Source organism: Trichomonas vaginalis, chromosome IV (assembly GCF_026262505.1).
Source record: "Trichomonas vaginalis G3 chromosome IV, whole genome shotgun sequence".
In the NCBI taxonomy this organism is placed as follows: domain Eukaryota; phylum Parabasalia; order Trichomonadida; family Trichomonadidae; genus Trichomonas; species Trichomonas vaginalis.
In genome coordinates this window covers 24,260,088-24,277,458 of record NC_067206.1, presented here as the reverse complement: position 1 = coordinate 24,277,458, position 17,371 = coordinate 24,260,088, and the positions used below count along the sequence as shown (strand labels likewise).

Here is a 17,371-nt window from a genome sequence, read left to right as displayed (position 1 = left end):
TCGAAGAAGAACACAAACTAAATCCACTGACAGAAATCTTAGTTCCACTTGTTTCCAAAGTATATTCCATTTATGAAGCCAATCCAACAGGTAAAAAGCACCAAATCACTGAGAAAATGCTCGCAGATATCGTTCAAACTTACGAATCATTCGAGAAATTCAAAGGATCAGCAGAATTACTTGAAGCATTCTTCGAGACAGTCTTAATCACACGTAAATTCGTCGATAAAATCGATATTTCGAAAGCTCTTACAACAGCAGTCAAATTTGGCATTTCTAATCCAAAATATTCGGAGATTACTAACAAGGAACTTCAGAAAATCTGTGATGACACTACTTTCTTACCAATTGTTTTCAATCTTCGTTATGATGAATATAAGAATTTGGCTGATAAGCAGCACACTGAATCCATCGAACGCTTACTTCCTGAACTTATAGCTTTCTTCACAGAAAAGGGCGAGATCTCAAAGTCTTTCGTTAAAAAATTAATCAAAAATTTGGCTTCTCGTATTTGTGATGACATTGTAAAGAAAGACAAAGGAATCATTTCATGGGGAACTGTCGCTGAGATGAACTTTATTACAGAATTCATTCTTAAAACAGAAGATCAAAGATTGTTTATCCATACTTAACAGAATTATATTCTTTCCTCCGCAACTTCCCAACAGCAAACTACCTTCCATTCCAACTACGTGCAGCTCAGAATATCGCTCAAATTTGCTCAAAATTTTCGAAAATTTCTCCATTACTTGCATGGTCAGCTGATTCAATGGCAATTATCTGTTCCCTGCACTGCAAAGGAAAGGGTGGACGCTTTGATTGGGACAATGAACTCGTTGCTCCTCAAAATGTGAACTATGAGTACGCAGAAGAAGCATTTGACAGACTAAGCCGCATTATCCATGCCCAACTTGTTGAGTTCTCAGAGAATATCGCATTTCCTGAGTATTCACAGTTCATTAAGCGTCGTCTCGAGGAAATTACGATTAATGCCAAGAACGACCGCTTGAAATACAGACCAAAGGCCCTTATTAAGACCATTTCCGAACAGCAGGATGCTCTTATCTCAATAAAGAACAATCTGCAGTGGAAAGATCGCAAAGAACAAATCGCTGCTTGGGCTCCTGCAATGGAGGAGATGCCAACACCTATTAAGACATCAGCAGAGAGGTCGAAGAAGGTCGAGGAAGCCATCAGAAAGGCTAATGCTGCCAATAGGCAGAATAATGAGGCAGTTGTCGACGCTACCGGTGATAGAGTTGAACGTGTCAATGCTGACAACTTTTTGGACTAAAGCATTATTTAGAGATTTATTTTTATATCAAAATTTTATTTTTTTTTATAAAATGTTTTTTGATGTAATTAACATTTCAAGTTTGATATCAAAACACTTTACAAAGATGACATGTTCAAAAAGTGGAACAATTAATTGCAATTTTTGATATTTTTCTAATTTGAGCAAAACTTAAAACTAAGCTAACTAATTAATAAAATTCCTCAAATAATAGTACACAACAATGCTTAATTTTTCATAAATTGATTAGAAAGAAGTTGATTAGTTTCATCTAAACTAAACTTGTGTCAATGATTAATAATTGCCAAACTTATTGTAGAAACCGTATTTTTACGATTATTTATAATGCCATAATTATTACCGCAATAAAAGTTCAATAAGATCAATTAATTTAATTCCATATATTCATCATGGCATTATAAATAATCGTAAAAATACGGTTTCTACAATAATATCATATTTGAGAGGATAATCAGCTTTGAAATGATAGATGAAATTCTGTAAAATTTCTCACTTTTCTGACACTTGATATGAGGAGATTTTTATCATAAAAACAATGCTTTTTTTGGTATCACAGAGTCCTCCAGAAGTGACATAAATAATAAAGTTAGAAAAGAGGATATGCTTATTCTGAGATTAATAGATACATTGGAAAATAATATAAAAAATGATAAGAAAAGAAATTAATTTGATTTGAACAAAGCAAATGTGTGAGTTTTCGAATAAGGATACAGCCATTTCCAAAATGACCAATTTCTATGCCACCTTTTGGAGATGGAATAGATTCATATCCTCCTTTGATAACTGTATTACGAAAGTATAATTGTGAATAATGAATTGGATTATCACTCATTTGAATATTGGTGGCAGAACTTTCGTTTTTGACACTTTTAAATCCATTGTGTCCTGAAATGTAAGATGATCCACCACCACCAGATCCTAGTCGTCCCCACTATTGTCCAGAGCCTCCCCCTCCCCAATAACCTCCTCCACCAGCTCCTGTAGTCCAGTAACAATATTCACCTCCACTTCCATCTCCTCCTTGACCAAAGGTGCCGTTTTTTCCAAGACATCCATTTGGTCCACCTCCGGCAATTCCATAAGAATCTTGAGTTCCTCCTGTGGCATTGATAATAGGAGTTACAGTAGAACATGATGGACATTGACTGTATAAACCGTCAAAACCGTTGAAACCGCCATGACCTCCTGATGTAGGATTGTTATAACTAGCAAGCCAACCTGCACCACCTGCAACAATAATTCGCGTTTTCAAGGATGAAAAGTCAGTGCCTTCTTGCAGTCGAATGTCGGTGCTGCCGCCACCTGAGAAAGCAATAGAATTGGAACTAGGTTGAACTTTGCGTCCTCCATTGAATGTACGCAAATTAGAGTTTTGTTTGCCTGATTCACCGATGTAGGCAAAAAAAATTTGACGGCTTTCAATTTTGATGTCACCAGAAACATATGCTCCAAGGCTCCCATGTGAACGAGAGTCTGATGCTGATGCACCCCATAACTCAAATTTATATGTCCCTGGTTCTAGTTCAACTCTACTAGACCCAAAAGAGTCAATGAAAAGTACAACATTAATCTAGAAACGAACTAAAAAATGGCACTTTTCATCGGGTTGATTTTTCATTATAAGATATACTAACAAGTATATAATATTTATTATGATAATGATTTTTTTTTCGAAAGATATTAATGGTGCAACAGTTCTTGAAATTGCAAACGTTAAAAAATGAGTTTCAAACGCAATAATTTATTTTATAAATAATATTAAATGATTATATTTTGTAAGTTTATTTGATATTTTTCAGAGATTTGATTGATTACCTCATAATTTCAAATCAATAGATTTGATTCTTGATAATATACTCGATTTTCTTGGTGAAAAATTTTTGCAAACTTGAGGCAATATGAATATTATAATACAAATAGTAAAATCCAGCTGATTTCATTTGGTCAGTAAAAACTGTACGTTTAGAAAAAAAATTGAGCATAAAAATGATTACACTACGCCCTGAGGTTGCTAAGAGGATGATGCAGGAGTTTAGGAAACTCTCCAAAGCTGAGCTTGGTGGAATCAAAATCAAGATGAATGAAGACAATCTTTCTGAAGTTCAAGCAACAATAGAAGGACCAGCTGAAACACCATTTGAAGGTGGTGAATTTGATATTAAATTAGAAATTGGAGAAGAATTCCCTCAGAAACCACCAAAAGGATACTTCCTTACAAAAATTTTCCATCCAAATATTTCTGATGCTGGTGCTATTTGCGTTAGCACATTGAGTTCCGATTGGACAGAAGATATGGGCTTAGACCATCTTTTATTAAGTATCAAATGCTTACTTTTACAACCAAATCCTTCAAGTGCTCTCAATGAAGAGGCTGGACGTCTTTTCTCTGAGAATTACGAGGATTATTGCTCCCGCGCAAAGCTTATGACCCAGGTTTATGCAATGAAAGGCGGTCAACAAAAAGCTGCTAAACCTGCTGCTGAAAAAGCAAGAAAAAGAATCAAACGTTTGTAACGTAATATCTTTATCTGCATAACGCAATCAAAATGCTGTGAAATAAAACATGAAACAATTTTAATACTTTTTGTTTATTGTTTTTTCAAGAATGGTATTCTTCATCCCATGTATAACAATTGTCTCACTCCAAAATTCTAAAGTTCTATGAACGATTCTTCACTTTTGCTACACGACTACTTATCGAACGATTAATTTTCATTCAATTCAGAATACGTTGATGTCTAAAAGCGGAAGTGGAAAGCTTCAAAATACTCACATTGTTGAGCTTCATTGTGAGAATATGCCATATACAGTTTATGAAACAAGATGGATTCCAAACTCAAAGCGTATTGTAGTTTGCGGATCACGTCCTCGTGGCACGGGAGCCATTCAAGTTTATAAAATGCAAACTCAGAAAGAGCCATTCCTCATGAAACTAACAGATATTGAAACAGAAAACGCAATCAGATGCGCAACATTTGCAGCTTCTGATCCAATTACAAGAAACATTGCAGTTGGAGATCTTGAAGGCAATGTTATGACATTTGACTTCAACGAAGGAAAGAAGGAACCAGTTTTCAAACATAAAGTACATGAAAAAATCATTAACTGCATTGATGGTGGTGCAGCTCCAGGCCCATCTGAATTGGTTACAGGCTCCCGTGATGGTAATGTTTGCATCGTTGATATTCGTGCTCAAGATCCAGTTGTTGCAACATTGAAACCAGAAGGAACAATCAGAGACTGCTGGGCTGTATCAATGGGTGGAACAACTGGTCCATCTGACCGTTCCGTAATTGCAGGATACGATAATGGCGACCTTAAATTATGGGATTTACGTGCAAACCAAGTTTCATGGGAAACAAATCTTCGTAATGGTATTGCAAGCGTTCAATTTTCAGATCGTTACTCTCAGCTTAGCCGTGTTACGGCTGGTTGCTTAACCGGCCAACTTGTTACATTTGATCTTACAGATAAGCCAACAGATAAGGGCTACAGATCTAATGTCATCAAGATTGATGACTCTGCAACTGTCTGGATTGTTCAACATTGCCCACAAAAGAGAGATTTCATTGCCACAACTGGTGGAAGCGGAAAATTACTTATTTGGAAGAAATCAAAGAAGGATATCAAATACGAAAACGTTTCTTCATCACAGCTCTCAACCCAACCAATTAACTCATTTGACTGGCATCCAGATAAAGAAGGTTTGGCTGTAATGAGTGCTTATGATCAAACAATTCGTGTAGCTCTTGTAACACACCTTCAATAAGCTCTTGATTTGTTAGATTATTTGATTCATATATTTTTTATTGTTCTCAGTGTCCAAAATATTTTTTAAAATAATATTAAAAGATTATATGATGCAAATTATACTGATTTTTTAGGATAAGATCTTTTGTCTAAATACTCATTTTGATTGTTCCTTTTCAGAGCTGGAATTGGAGGGTGAGAGGCATATAGGCATACTATATACCTCTCACCCTTTAATTCCTATGCGAAAGTTCGAAAACTAGATCGCAATCAGAGTTTCAGAACTTTCTTTAAGGAATAGGAGTATCAGAAAAATTTTATAGGAAATAAAAACAGTCTATTAATATAATAATGATAAATCTTAGGAATAATTTGCATTAATGTAAAATTAACGCAAAATTAATGAGATTTCAAACTCGAATAAGTTTGTATTCGGACATATAAGAAATTAAGAGTGCAAATCATCAAATGGATTCTTAATTGCCTGGAAAATGGAATTTGAATTTGAAGATGAAGCAGAATTTTGTTGTGGTATGTTAACTATATTACTTTGTGAAAGTACTTCTATTTGGTTTCTGATTTGCGCAAAACTAGTCGTCATTTGAGAATATAATTCTGACAGTATATAGAAAAAGTGCGTCTTAAAATCATTTTGCGTCTAATTTGAAACAGCAAAAAGCCCACAATATTGAATACTTGGCAAAAAAATATAGATAAATTATAATATCTATATAGTACATATATTAAGATTATGCTGTAATAAACAGAAATTCATCAAAAGTGACAGCTCTCAATTTTTTGACATTTGTAAATTCTAAATTGAATGAGAAAAATGAAATAATACTAAGCATAATACAATATTCTAGATTTAATTATAATTAGGAAAAAGTTAGTTTTGAGAGTACTTTTCATAGGCATATAGAATGAAATCTTCTGAAAAATAATATCACATAAACTCATATTATTTTCTAATATATAACTATTTTATATAAAAATCAAATTCAATGATCTTAAAAGCGAAGGATAAACCTCAAAATTTACGAATATAATGAGTGGGAATATAATGCTTATCTATCATAAAACCATATGAAATATCAATTTTTGCTTTACGCCTAATTTTTGACGACAATTAGCAAAAAATGTTAAATGTTAACACTCAGTCCATTTGAATATGAAAAATAAAATTGACTTTGATTAAATGTTTTTATTTATCATGCAATTCTTCTTGCGACCAAAGATTTGAATAAAAGTTCAAAAAATAAGATAGCTTAAAAAATAATATACGGTAGTGTTTACTAATAGATGAATAGTATATAAATTCTATTAAAATGGATTTGATCCAAAAAAATATATAAAATTTGATCATAAATAAAATTGTTTAGTAGTCATTTAGAATGATGTAATTATTCAAATTTTGCTAAGACCCATTCGTCTTTGATATATAACTCCCATTTTTGCATTTCTCTATACTTAACTTATTCATATAAATTTGATATCAATTACACTAATAAATTTAATATCAATACACAAATATTCTAAAACACACCAATTTTTAGCACATCATTAATCATTTCTCAAATATCTCAATATACAATATATCTACATGCTATCAACGTATGGATATCATATGTATATATCAATATAATGCTTTCTAACCGATTTAACACATTTGGACACATTTTTTTGATATGACCAAAAATTTAATGCACTACTATAATACATATTGATACAATCTGTTACTGTTATATATACCTATATAAAGAGTTATTTCATTGTAGAAAAGAATATTGAAATTTAATGTGATTTTAAAAATAATTATTTTATCAATAATGAAATTATGGGTCAAACTGATATATGTATATGTGGGGTATATGTACTGATATATGGTATATGCCATAGGTCAATATACTTTGTATTCATAGTTGCGACCAAAGTTTCCTCTCAATTTGTAGGCTACTTTGGTTCGGACCCATCTGCCTTGGAGCAGCTTGAGATGATGATGGTGCTTGCCTTGGAGCAGCTTGAGATGATGATGGTGCTTGCCTTGGAGAAGCTTGAGATGCTGATGGTGTCTGCCTTGGAGCAGCTTTTTCATAATACTGTAAAAAATATTCTTGGTTAAAACATTTATTATATCTTTTTCTATCAATAGTTAAACAATGTGCATGGTTTTATACAAATCTATTAGTTTATTCTGAAATTTTAATTTGATCTTCTTCTTTTTCTTCCTCTTCCTTTTGTAGCGATAATAAATAAGCTTCTTCATCATCTGTATCATCACATTCGCTGAAATAATATCCATAATGCTCTATAGTTTCTTGGAAATTACAATTCTTTAAGAATTCTTTTGCTGTTTCTTCTACTTGACGAATAAAAAAGTTTATTGCATGAACTATAACGCATTGTATCAATTGTTTATCGTAGATTGTATTGGGTTGCTGTTGAATCTTTAACATATAGTCTGAAAAATTCAGAACTAACACGTAGCATACAACGAGTGTCGATCTTAGCTTAACAACATACTGTTCTTCACTGTTGAATGTTTCGTTCCATTTTTAAATTAGAGTATTTACATTTTCAACAATTTTTATGGGATGCTGCGCTAAGTAATGAGCATACAAATTGTAGTAAGCACAAATGTCCGGCAAATTTTCGATTCCGAAGTTCCAAATATCCGCAAATAAGTCATCCCAAGGTAAATTTTCTAGAAATATTGAATTATCAAGGCTGCAAACATTAAAAAGTATATGAATGCATTTGCGAGTTGAGTAATATATAAACCTTTGCATAATAATAAGTACCAGAAAAATATAATGGCATCTTTGTAATTTTTCTTGAAGATACTTAAGCGAATTTATTATTTCGTTTTGAACAATATCATTTTCTATCAGTACTTCAATGTGAGAGAGAAAAATATCGAGAAAGAACGTTTCATGTTGAAAAATTCCATATTTCATAACAAAAATTATAAATTCTGGTGTATCGATTATATCTCGAAACTTGTAAAGCTCTTCTACATTATAATTTGTTATTTTAATCACTTCAATTGCTAAATCATGAAACTCGAGCATAACGCAGTGCACGATAAAATCTTCTGTGTCCAGATCTGGGAAGGATGATTCAATTATATAGAACTGCTCTTCTATATTTTTGTTGTATAAGTAATTTTCAAGTGTTTCACCTGAAAATGCAACTAATATTTTTCGAATTTCACTGCTGCAATCATCATCTTTGGATTCTTCCATTGTCTGTATAGCAGCTTGTTTTTTACATTATATTGAATCATAGTTTTCTTCTTTGAATTCATCTAGGGTTGTTAAAAATATCAAAAATTAGCGTTTTGAAGACACCATGGTGTCTTATAATTTTCCCTTCCTTATTGGCGTGTAGAAATAAATGCGCCAATAGATTGAAGAAGAAGAATTGTTTTTCTCTTAATGAACTTTAATCCTTTTGATATAAGAATATTAAAAACATTAATATAATTTCGATTTCGGAAATTAAATTTCCAAATTTTTTGTCGATTTCGGAAATAACAGGATCCCGCATCCAACACGCAACAACAAAACACAAAACACACTTTTTGGTTCTTTCATCGTTTTAATCGTAATTTATGTAATACATGATTTGGATAAATTTTACAAAAATAGAACCTATATTATATTCTTTTCAAAGATTCTTGCAAATCATCAAAAATAATTGTATTTTAAAAAACGATCAAATTATCCTTTCATTATTTTAAACTTAAATTAGTTTTTATGATTGACTAAAGCAATCATATTTATTCATCATTAAATAAACAAAAAAAATAATATTTGAGAGTTATTTCAAAAAAAACACATTGAATTTATTAATTTGTCTCAATTTCAGTATTATAAATTTTTATAATTTCAATATTTTGAAATACACTTTTTAATATTTCAATATTTATGATATTTCAATGTTTTAAGTGGTCTCAAATTGAGCTTCTCAAATATAAGTTGGCTTATTCAAATAATAAAATTAAATAATATTTAAAATAATAAATAAAAGTAAGGGTTTCGTTTTGCTAAAATTGTCACTTTTATAGCATATTTGTTTTTGGATGTTTTGCGAAACCAAAAAAAAAAAAAACTATGATATACAATGTGTGTGTAAAGAAAATACTTTATTTACTAGTTAAAAAATCATTTGGTATTGATCAAGTTATTTTTTCTGGATAAGATATTATATGGATAATTGGATAGAAAATACAATTATATAATCTTGTACCTGGTTTAATTAAGCTAATTGTCATCAGAAACTTGTAATTTTTATGAATTTCAGATTTTCTTTTCATTACTGCTTTTCTTAATAGGTCAAGTTCTTATTTACGTTATAAAGTATGATATTTACAAATATCAAGTTATCGTGTTTTTTGAGAAATTATGAGAAACAAACAAAAATGAAAAAGATAGGAATAGCAATGAATAGTGATGTGGGTATAGAAAATGTAAGAGATATGAATGCAAAGCAATCAGTATTTAGGATATTGACCATAGATTTCGAAAAAAAAATGCTGCATATTGAGCGAAAACTATGATTATATTATAAGGCTGTCATTTAAAGCATAATGAAACTATTCCCTTTTCATTTTAATCGAATAAGATAGTAAAGATTTTTGAATTAGCTAGAAACTGATGAGATGTTTTCACAAAAGTACAGTATACATTGTGCGTCGCCTGTAGCCTACAGCTACAGTCACCGACACAATGAAAAAAGTGACAGAAAACTGACACCATACGGGCGCGCATATGTACGCATATATGTGTAAAAATAAACGTTCATATGTAAACTAACCTTTATTCACTAGCAGGGGCTGATAAATCATAATCGTCGAGAAGTACGATAGGTGGTCCCACAGGTTTAATCTGTATGGAGAGGCAAACGTGACGTAAGAAGCATAACACTGGTTTCTCAGTATATTTAATAGACTCTGCTGTTGGCTTAACTGTAAGCTTATATGTAATAGGTGAATTAGATAACTGACCCTGTTGGAATGTATAATCAGTTTCGCAAGGGAATCCACATAGGTAATGACCTAAGTCATTTGACTCGATTCCAAATTGAGGGACTGATGTGGTTGTGATAGACCTCATGACATCATAGTTGAAGCCAACAGTATCGTTATTATTGTTAGTGGCATTTGCCTGCATCTCATAGAAGATTGGATCATTAGATGCTTGAGCCTCAGCGGGTATGTTACCATATGCTCCACAGTTCAATTGAATTTGTTCAAACAATGGATTTTCATAGGTAGTGTTATAATTAGGTGTTTTCTTAAATAGTGTATAAATGGTGTTCACATATAATGGAGTAAATGCTGCCGTGAATGTACAAGGAGTTCCTTCACCTTTAGCCATTGAACCATCCATAGTAATGCAGTCAATTCTTTTGATTGGGAAGTTTAGAGTCTTTGCCGAATATCTTGTCACCAAATCACTATAGATGTTAGGGTCCAAAGAGAATGAGTTACAGTATGTAATCATTTCAAAGAAGTTTGCATTCTTCTTAGTGAACTTAATAAACTTGGTACCAAATGATATCGTACTCTTATCGGCATTCCAAGTTACAGTATCAATAACTTTGATACCTTCATAGATAGGAGTGAAGTGATTAGTGATTGGAATATAGCTTGTAACATTGGCTTGCATGTTCGGTAATGGTAGAATATCCTGATAACTTAATGGTGTCCAAACCATACCAGCAATACTGAACTTAACCTTAAGTTGTAAGTTACCAGCAAACGCTGGAAGGAATCTAATGTTATTAAGTATTAGGAATCTTCTTAGGTCAATCTTGATTGGTATGTGGAACTTTAATGTAGTTGCACCACTAATTGGTTTATTGAACTCAATAATCTGTCCAGAACGAACTGTATCACATCTATTGAAAACATCTTTATGTCTAGCCTTACTAAATACATCAACTTTCTTAATAGCTTCTGTTGTAGATGCAGTAGAAGTAATGTAACCTTCTTCTCTAGCATTATCTTGTGTATAAACACTTTTACCATTAGCGATTAATTGATATGATTCAACAGCATAGAATGAATCAATGTATCCCAACCAAATTGCTGGAAGATGTGCACATGATTTGCCACCAGCATATTTAGTATCAATTGCTTTAATTGCTGTAACATTTGATCCTGTAGGAGCTGTCTCAACAGCTCTTTCTTTATATACTTCACCATCATATTTAGGAACTTTTTCATCAGCTGGTTCAGTTTCTGTTGTAATTATGCACTCACCATCGACATAACCACTAATGAACGTATTATATAAGTCAATCATGTTCTCACCAGGTGGTGATATGTTAAATGTAATATAACCGTTATCAATAGTATTTGTCGGCATAGCTGGCACTTTTGTTGGGACATATCTATGGTTAGTATCTCCAATAGGAACTGCCCCATCAACTTGATCGAAATAATATCTTACTTGTCTGATGGAATCAGCAATACTGTATGTATTGAGGTTATCGTTCAACATCTTTCTCAGCTATAAAAAATTTACAATCTTCTTATTCTTGGGATTATTCGTCTTATTTGTGGCTGAGGTTTAGGAGGTTCTGGTTCAGGCTCTGGTTCATCATCGAAGTGTATTCTTTTCTCTTCCATTGATTGAACATATTCTTGATTCTCTTTAGTTTCCTTCTCACGTTCAATTGGGTCCATGTTTGGTTCATTAACTACACTGTTACGTTCTAATATCTTTGTCATCATCTCTAACAACATTTTATTAGTATATGCTTGTTCTTCTTCTTTCTTCTCATCAACTTTAGGAGCTTCTTGAACAACAGGAGCTGGGGCAGGAGCTGGTGAATTCAATGGTGCCTTTCTCTTTCTAACTTGAACTGAACCATTCTTCATATGACAAACATAATATAATGGATGTTGTATTCCTTTAGCTTCATTCAATATGATTGATTGCTTTTCACTTGGTGAAAGTTTTGACGTCATTTCTATCCTAATAAAATTTTTTACTCCTAACAAAATGACTGAGAATACTTTCGACAGAGAAGCACTCAAGAATGAACTTCGTGAAGAAATACTTAATGAACTCAAACCAAAAGAACAAACACAAGAAGAGAAACCAGCTAAACCAAAGCGTAAACTCACAGAGAAACAATTAGCTGCATTAGCAGCTGGACGCGCAAAGAATCCACGAATGATTGCAAAGAAATTGAGAGAAGAGGAAGAAGCTAAGAAAAATAATAAGTAAGTGTTTAGAACTTTAACTTACGTTCAAAAGATGACTTCGTTGAAATAGTGAAGTCCTTATTTTTGTTGAAGCATGGTTTCGAACCAATGCACAAGTCAAAGGTTATCTCATCACCTTCATAAAGAGATTTGTACAATTCCACGATGCTATATTTTTCCCCAACTTTCTCAGGGAAGAACAAACCTTTCTTCTCGTCATAATGTACTTGTATCGCATCTGGGAACATTTGGTTTGCAGTAAGTGCAATTACGTCCTGTGTGATTCCCTTCATTCGACAGTGGAAAGCAATTTCCTTGAGGTCATTGGTTAATTCGTCGAGGTAAGTCTTCTTTCCAACGAATATAGATCTTTGTGCCTTAGACATATGTCCTGCAGTAATCTCTGCAAAGTCTGAATGAAATTGACCCAGTGCTTTTCCAATGAGTTCTCTGTTATACCTTCTCTTGTATTCTTCTGCTAACTTATCTAAGTCCTTCTCATACAAGTGTAAACTATCTGTATCCTGATAGAACAACTTCAAGCCCAAATCTTCTGCTGTGAAGAATACTTCATTCATGATTCGTTTGGACATAGAAAGGATTGAAACACCTAATGGACAATAGTTAAAGTGACGAACGATAGGTTTAAATGACTTTACACATGAAAGTTCGGAATCGGGGATGAACTCTATTGTCTGTATGTCATTATAGTTCTTAATGATATAGTCAGTGAGCTTATTGTCCTTGATGAAACGAATCTTTTTGTCAATGGGCTTTAATATCGTCTTACCATAGATACTGTTCAAAAGAAGTTTGATGATCTCTTGTATCGGATTACCTTCCTTCTTATACTTAGCACGTAATTCGAAGAGCTTCTTAACTTCATTCCTTATTGTCATGTCCCTTTTTCCATCATAATAGTATCCATCAATGACTTTGCATGAGATCTCTTGGAACTTGATCAGATCTTGAAGCGTAATGTGGTCTACGAACATCTTGCAGCATGTATTGGAACTTCTGGCAACATGTAAGTCAGGGTTGATGTCAGGATTGACGACAATCAATGGGAATGCTGAGTTCTTACCGATCGACAAGATCTCGATCTGACAGTAAAATCCTGAGATGAACTTTTCCTTTGTTGGTTCAGCTTGGTCATCATCAAAGAGATGCTCCAACAAGTATTCACTGCTCTTCATCTCTTCTGTCATAACTTTTGGAATTCCTTCTAAACAGTAAAGTCTAGCAATTGCTGATGGATACAATGATACAGCATCGAAGTCAGTGATGAGTTCTCCTTCATTGTATTGCTTCTTGTTCTCAGCTAGCATGCATCTTCCTCCTTGAATACACTTGGAAATATATTCACGAGGTTTTCCTGCAAGATCAAAGAGATTACCGTTCTTCCAATATACTCTCTTCTCAAAGAGTTTGTTTGAGATAGAACTTATTGAAACATAATCATAAGCATCTATTTCAAACTCAGTCATGAGGTCATTGCGGAACTTAAGAAAGCCATCTCGTAAAATGCGTACATCTTGACCGCAATAGAATGACGAATAAACTTCCATGTCAAAGTGTTCATCATCAATCTTGCAATCTTCAATCTTCTCAATGTTCTCATTAAAAGCTTCAATATCTTTGACATGATTCATGGCATCATCGATGTTACCAACTTTAGTTGTATTAACTAACTCTTCCGTGTAGTAATTATATGGGAAAACTTCTTTTTCACCACTAGTGAGGTGAAACATTTCAGGGAATCTTTCCAACTTAGTTGAGATGATTGCATAAGAGTCTTTGAAGCAGAGAAGTTTTCCTTTGTACTTTCCTTGTATCTGCATCGTTTGTGAACCTTTGATGATTGGAGTTCCTGTAATCTCTTCTAACTGAGACATGAGAAAAGTGACATCGTACGATAAGTTGTGGAAATAAACTAAACTCTTATCTGGTAAAGCTTCGAGGAATTTTGACGCACAGTCACTTCCCCAAATTGATGTATAACCATCATCGTCATCTTCCATGAAACAAATGTTGTATGCTTTGTGAATGTTTCCATCAGTTGATGCTTCGAAGTCAGCAAAGAAAACATGTTCTCTTGGGAACTTCATGTCTTTCTTCGTCTCTGAACTCCAATCTTTCTTCATCCTTGCGCAATAACGCTCATTGTATGTGAGGTCAATCATTTCTTCAAGGTTCTCATTATACATCGTTGTGAAGTATGTGCAAAGTTCTCCTGTTCTAATTGGTTCGAAATAATTGTTAGCAAACAAGAGTTCAATGACTTTTGCAAGTGGTGTAACTAACTTTGAGTTAATTGCATACCTTGTTTCATATCTTCTGTTAACTAACATCTTCTTCTCTAAAGTCCAATCCTTGCACAACTTACAAACATCTTCATAGTTCTTGATGAACATTGAACTTATTGGAAGCTTTTCGTTCAACATGTAGTGGTCATACATTAATAAAAGTTCTACTGTCATCTTTGGTTCTTCATCTGGTTCATAAGTATATGAATGATTTGAATACTTCTCGTTGTATTTGATGACATGGAACCTTATTCCTGTTTCTTTGGCAATAACCTTAATCTTTGACATTGGAAAATCTTTGACACGAATGATTTCCCTCATATGATTAATTGTTGCTTCGTCAACACCAGCTTGAATACAAGCGTAGATGAAACATGAATCTTTCATCATCTTCTTTGCTGTCTCTGCATTAAGTTCGTTGAAGATCTGATACCTCTCTAAGTTAATAGGTAATTTGCATGTCCATGTCCAAAGCTGACCATTACGTGACCTGTTTCTCTTCTTTGAATGGTTTTGTTTGATGATCTTGAGTGCGATCTTTTCTTGACCTGCTGCTCTCATCGTATCTAACATAACTTGTTCTTCAGCTGTGAGTTTATATGGTGTGTACGTTCCTTTTCTCAAAGCAGAAGCATCAACATCTGAATAAGCTGTATAGTCAAAGATCTCGATCTTCCTTAACGAAGGAATACTACAAAGGAAGAAGTCATAGTTTGATTCAAGGACTTTAGATGCTAATTCTTGTACTTCTGCTATTGGAGCTTCATTAAGTAACTGATGAACTAATGATCCCATTGTATTGATGTTCAAATGACGCAAAATGTTTCTCTTCTCATCAAAGTCGTAATAGAATGTCCACTTCTGTTTGAAAAGGTCTATCTGTCCAATGAACTTTGCCATAACTCTTGGAAACATCTTGTTGAAGTAATCTTTTCCTCTTGGACTGTATTGGTCAATGTTAAACATAATGAATCTTTCTCCTGCTTTAGTTATTGGGTCTAACAAAGAAGACCGCTTGAAAATCCAGACCAAAGGCCCTTATTAAGACCATTTCCGAAACAGCAGGATGCTCTTATCTCAATAAAGAACAATCTGCAGTGGAAAGATCGCAAAGAACAAATCGCTGCTTGGGCTCCTGCAATGGAGGAGATGCCAACACCTATTAAGACATCAGCAGAGAGGTCGAAGAAGGTCGAGGAAGCCATCAGAAAGGCTAATGCTGCCAATAGGCAGAATATATGAGGCAGTTGTCGACGCTACCGGTGATAGAGTTGAACGTGTCAATGCTGACAACTTTTTGGACTAAAGCATTATTTAGAGATTTATTTTTATATCAAAATTTTATTTTTTTTTATAAAATGTTTTTTGATGTAATTAACATTTCAAGTTTGATATCAAAACACTTTACAAAGATGACATGTTCAAAAAGTGGAACAATTAATTGCAATTTTTGATATTTTTCTAATTTGAGCAAAACTTAAACTAAGCTAACTAATTAATAAAATTCCTCAAATAATAGTACACAACAATGCTTAATTTTTCATAAATTGATTAGAAAGAAGTTGATTAGTTTCATCTAAACTAAACTTGTGTCAATGATTAATAATTGCCAACTTATTGTAGAAACGTATTTTTACGATTATTTATAATGCCATAATTATTACGCAATAAAAGTTCAATAAGATCAATTAATTTAATTCCATATATTCTCATGGCATTATAAATAATCGTAAAAATACGGTTTCTACATAATATCAATATTGAGAGGATAATCAGCTTGAAATGATAGATGAAATTCTGTAAAATTTCTCTACTTTTCTGACACTTGATATGGGAGATTTTTATCATAAAAACAATGCTTTTTTTGGTATCACAGAGTCCTCCAGAAGTGACATAAATAATAAAGTTAAGAAAGAGGATATGCTTATTTCTGAGATTAATAGATACATTGGAAAATAATATAAAAAATGATAAGAAAAGAAATTAATTTGATTTGAACAAAGCAAATGTGTGAGTTTTCGAATAGGATACAGCCATTTCCAAAATGACCAATTTCTATGCCACCTTTTGGAGATGGAATAGATTCATATCCTCCTTTGATAACTGTATTACGAAAGTATAATTGTGAATAATGAATGGATTATTCACTCATTTGAATATTGGTGCAGAACTTTCGTTTTTGACACTTTTAAATCCATTGTGTCCTGAAATGTAAGATGATCCACCACCCACAAGATCCTAGTCGTCCCCACTATTGTCCAGAGCCTCCCCTCCCCAATAACCTCCTCCACCAGCTCCTGTAGTCCAGTAACAATATTCACCCTCCACTTCCTCTCCTCCTTGACCAAAGGTGCCGTTTTTTCCAAGACATCCATTTGGTCCACCTCCGGCAATTCCATAAGAATCTGAGTTCCTCCTGTGGCATTGATATATGGAGTTACAGTAGAACATGATGGACATTGACTGTATAAACCGTCAAAACCGTTGAAACCGCCATGACCTCCTGATGTAGGATTGTTATAACTAGCAGCCAACCTGCACACCACTGCAACAATAATTCGCGTTTTCAAGGATGAAAATCAGTGCCTTCTTGCATCGAATGTCGGTGCTGCCGCCACCTGAGAAAGCAATAGAATTGGAACTAGGTTGAACTTTGCGTCCTCCATTGAATGTACGCAAATTAGAGTTTTGTTTGCCTGATTCACCGATGTAGGCAAAAAAAAATTTGACGGCTTTCAATTTTGATGTCACCAGAAACATATGCTCCAAGGCTCCCATGTG

The 17,371-nt window shown here is 33.4% G+C and overlaps 5 protein-coding genes across 5 annotated transcripts, besides 4 other annotated features; 2 read left to right on the top strand and 3 right to left on the bottom strand.

Moving 5' to 3' along the window:
• Positions 1-3,288: 3,288 nt before the first annotated feature.
• Positions 3,289-3,896, top strand: TVAGG3_0159020 (ubiquitin conjugating enzyme domain-containing protein; the record flags this gene model as incomplete). The annotated part of the gene is made up of 1 exon (XM_001301032.2): positions 3,302-3,829. The coding sequence occupies one exon, from the start codon at positions 3,302-3,304 to the stop codon at positions 3,827-3,829; it is 528 nt and encodes a 175-aa protein (XP_001301033.1).
• A 153-nt stretch (positions 3,897-4,049) lies between these two features.
• Positions 4,050-5,084, top strand: TVAGG3_0159010 (ubiquitin binding; the record flags this gene model as incomplete). The annotated part of the gene is made up of 1 exon (XM_001301031.1): positions 4,050-5,084. One exon carries the CDS (start codon positions 4,050-4,052, stop codon positions 5,082-5,084), a length of 1,035 nt encoding a protein of 344 aa, XP_001301032.1.
• Positions 5,085-5,241: 157 nt separating this feature from the next.
• Positions 5,242-5,340: a mobile genetic element.
• Positions 5,341-5,822: 482 nt separating this feature from the next.
• Positions 5,823-5,859: a mobile genetic element.
• Positions 5,823-5,859: a terminal%2Cinverted (terminal inverted repeat of Banshee-A3 transposon ID:TVAGG3_0158990).
• Positions 5,860-6,965: 1,106 nt separating this feature from the next.
• On the bottom strand, positions 6,966-7,160 carry TVAGG3_0158980 (uncharacterized protein; the record flags this gene model as incomplete). The annotated part of the gene is made up of 1 exon (XM_001301030.1): positions 6,966-7,160. One exon carries the CDS (start codon positions 7,158-7,160, stop codon positions 6,966-6,968), a length of 195 nt encoding a protein of 64 aa, XP_001301031.1.
• A 94-nt stretch (positions 7,161-7,254) lies between these two features.
• On the bottom strand, positions 7,255-7,521 carry TVAGG3_0158970 (uncharacterized protein; the record flags this gene model as incomplete). Its single annotated transcript, XM_001301029.1, has 1 exon — positions 7,255-7,521. The coding sequence occupies one exon, from the start codon at positions 7,519-7,521 to the stop codon at positions 7,255-7,257; it is 267 nt and encodes an 88-aa protein (XP_001301030.1).
• Positions 7,522-9,846: 2,325 nt separating this feature from the next.
• Positions 9,847-15,616: a mobile genetic element.
• On the bottom strand, positions 10,305-11,574 carry TVAGG3_0158950 (uncharacterized protein; the record flags this gene model as incomplete). Its single annotated transcript, XM_051224900.1, has 1 exon — positions 10,305-11,574. A coding segment is annotated over one exon (1,270 nt), but the record flags the coding sequence as incomplete, so codon positions are not given.
• Positions 15,617-17,371: the final 1,755 nt, after the last annotated feature.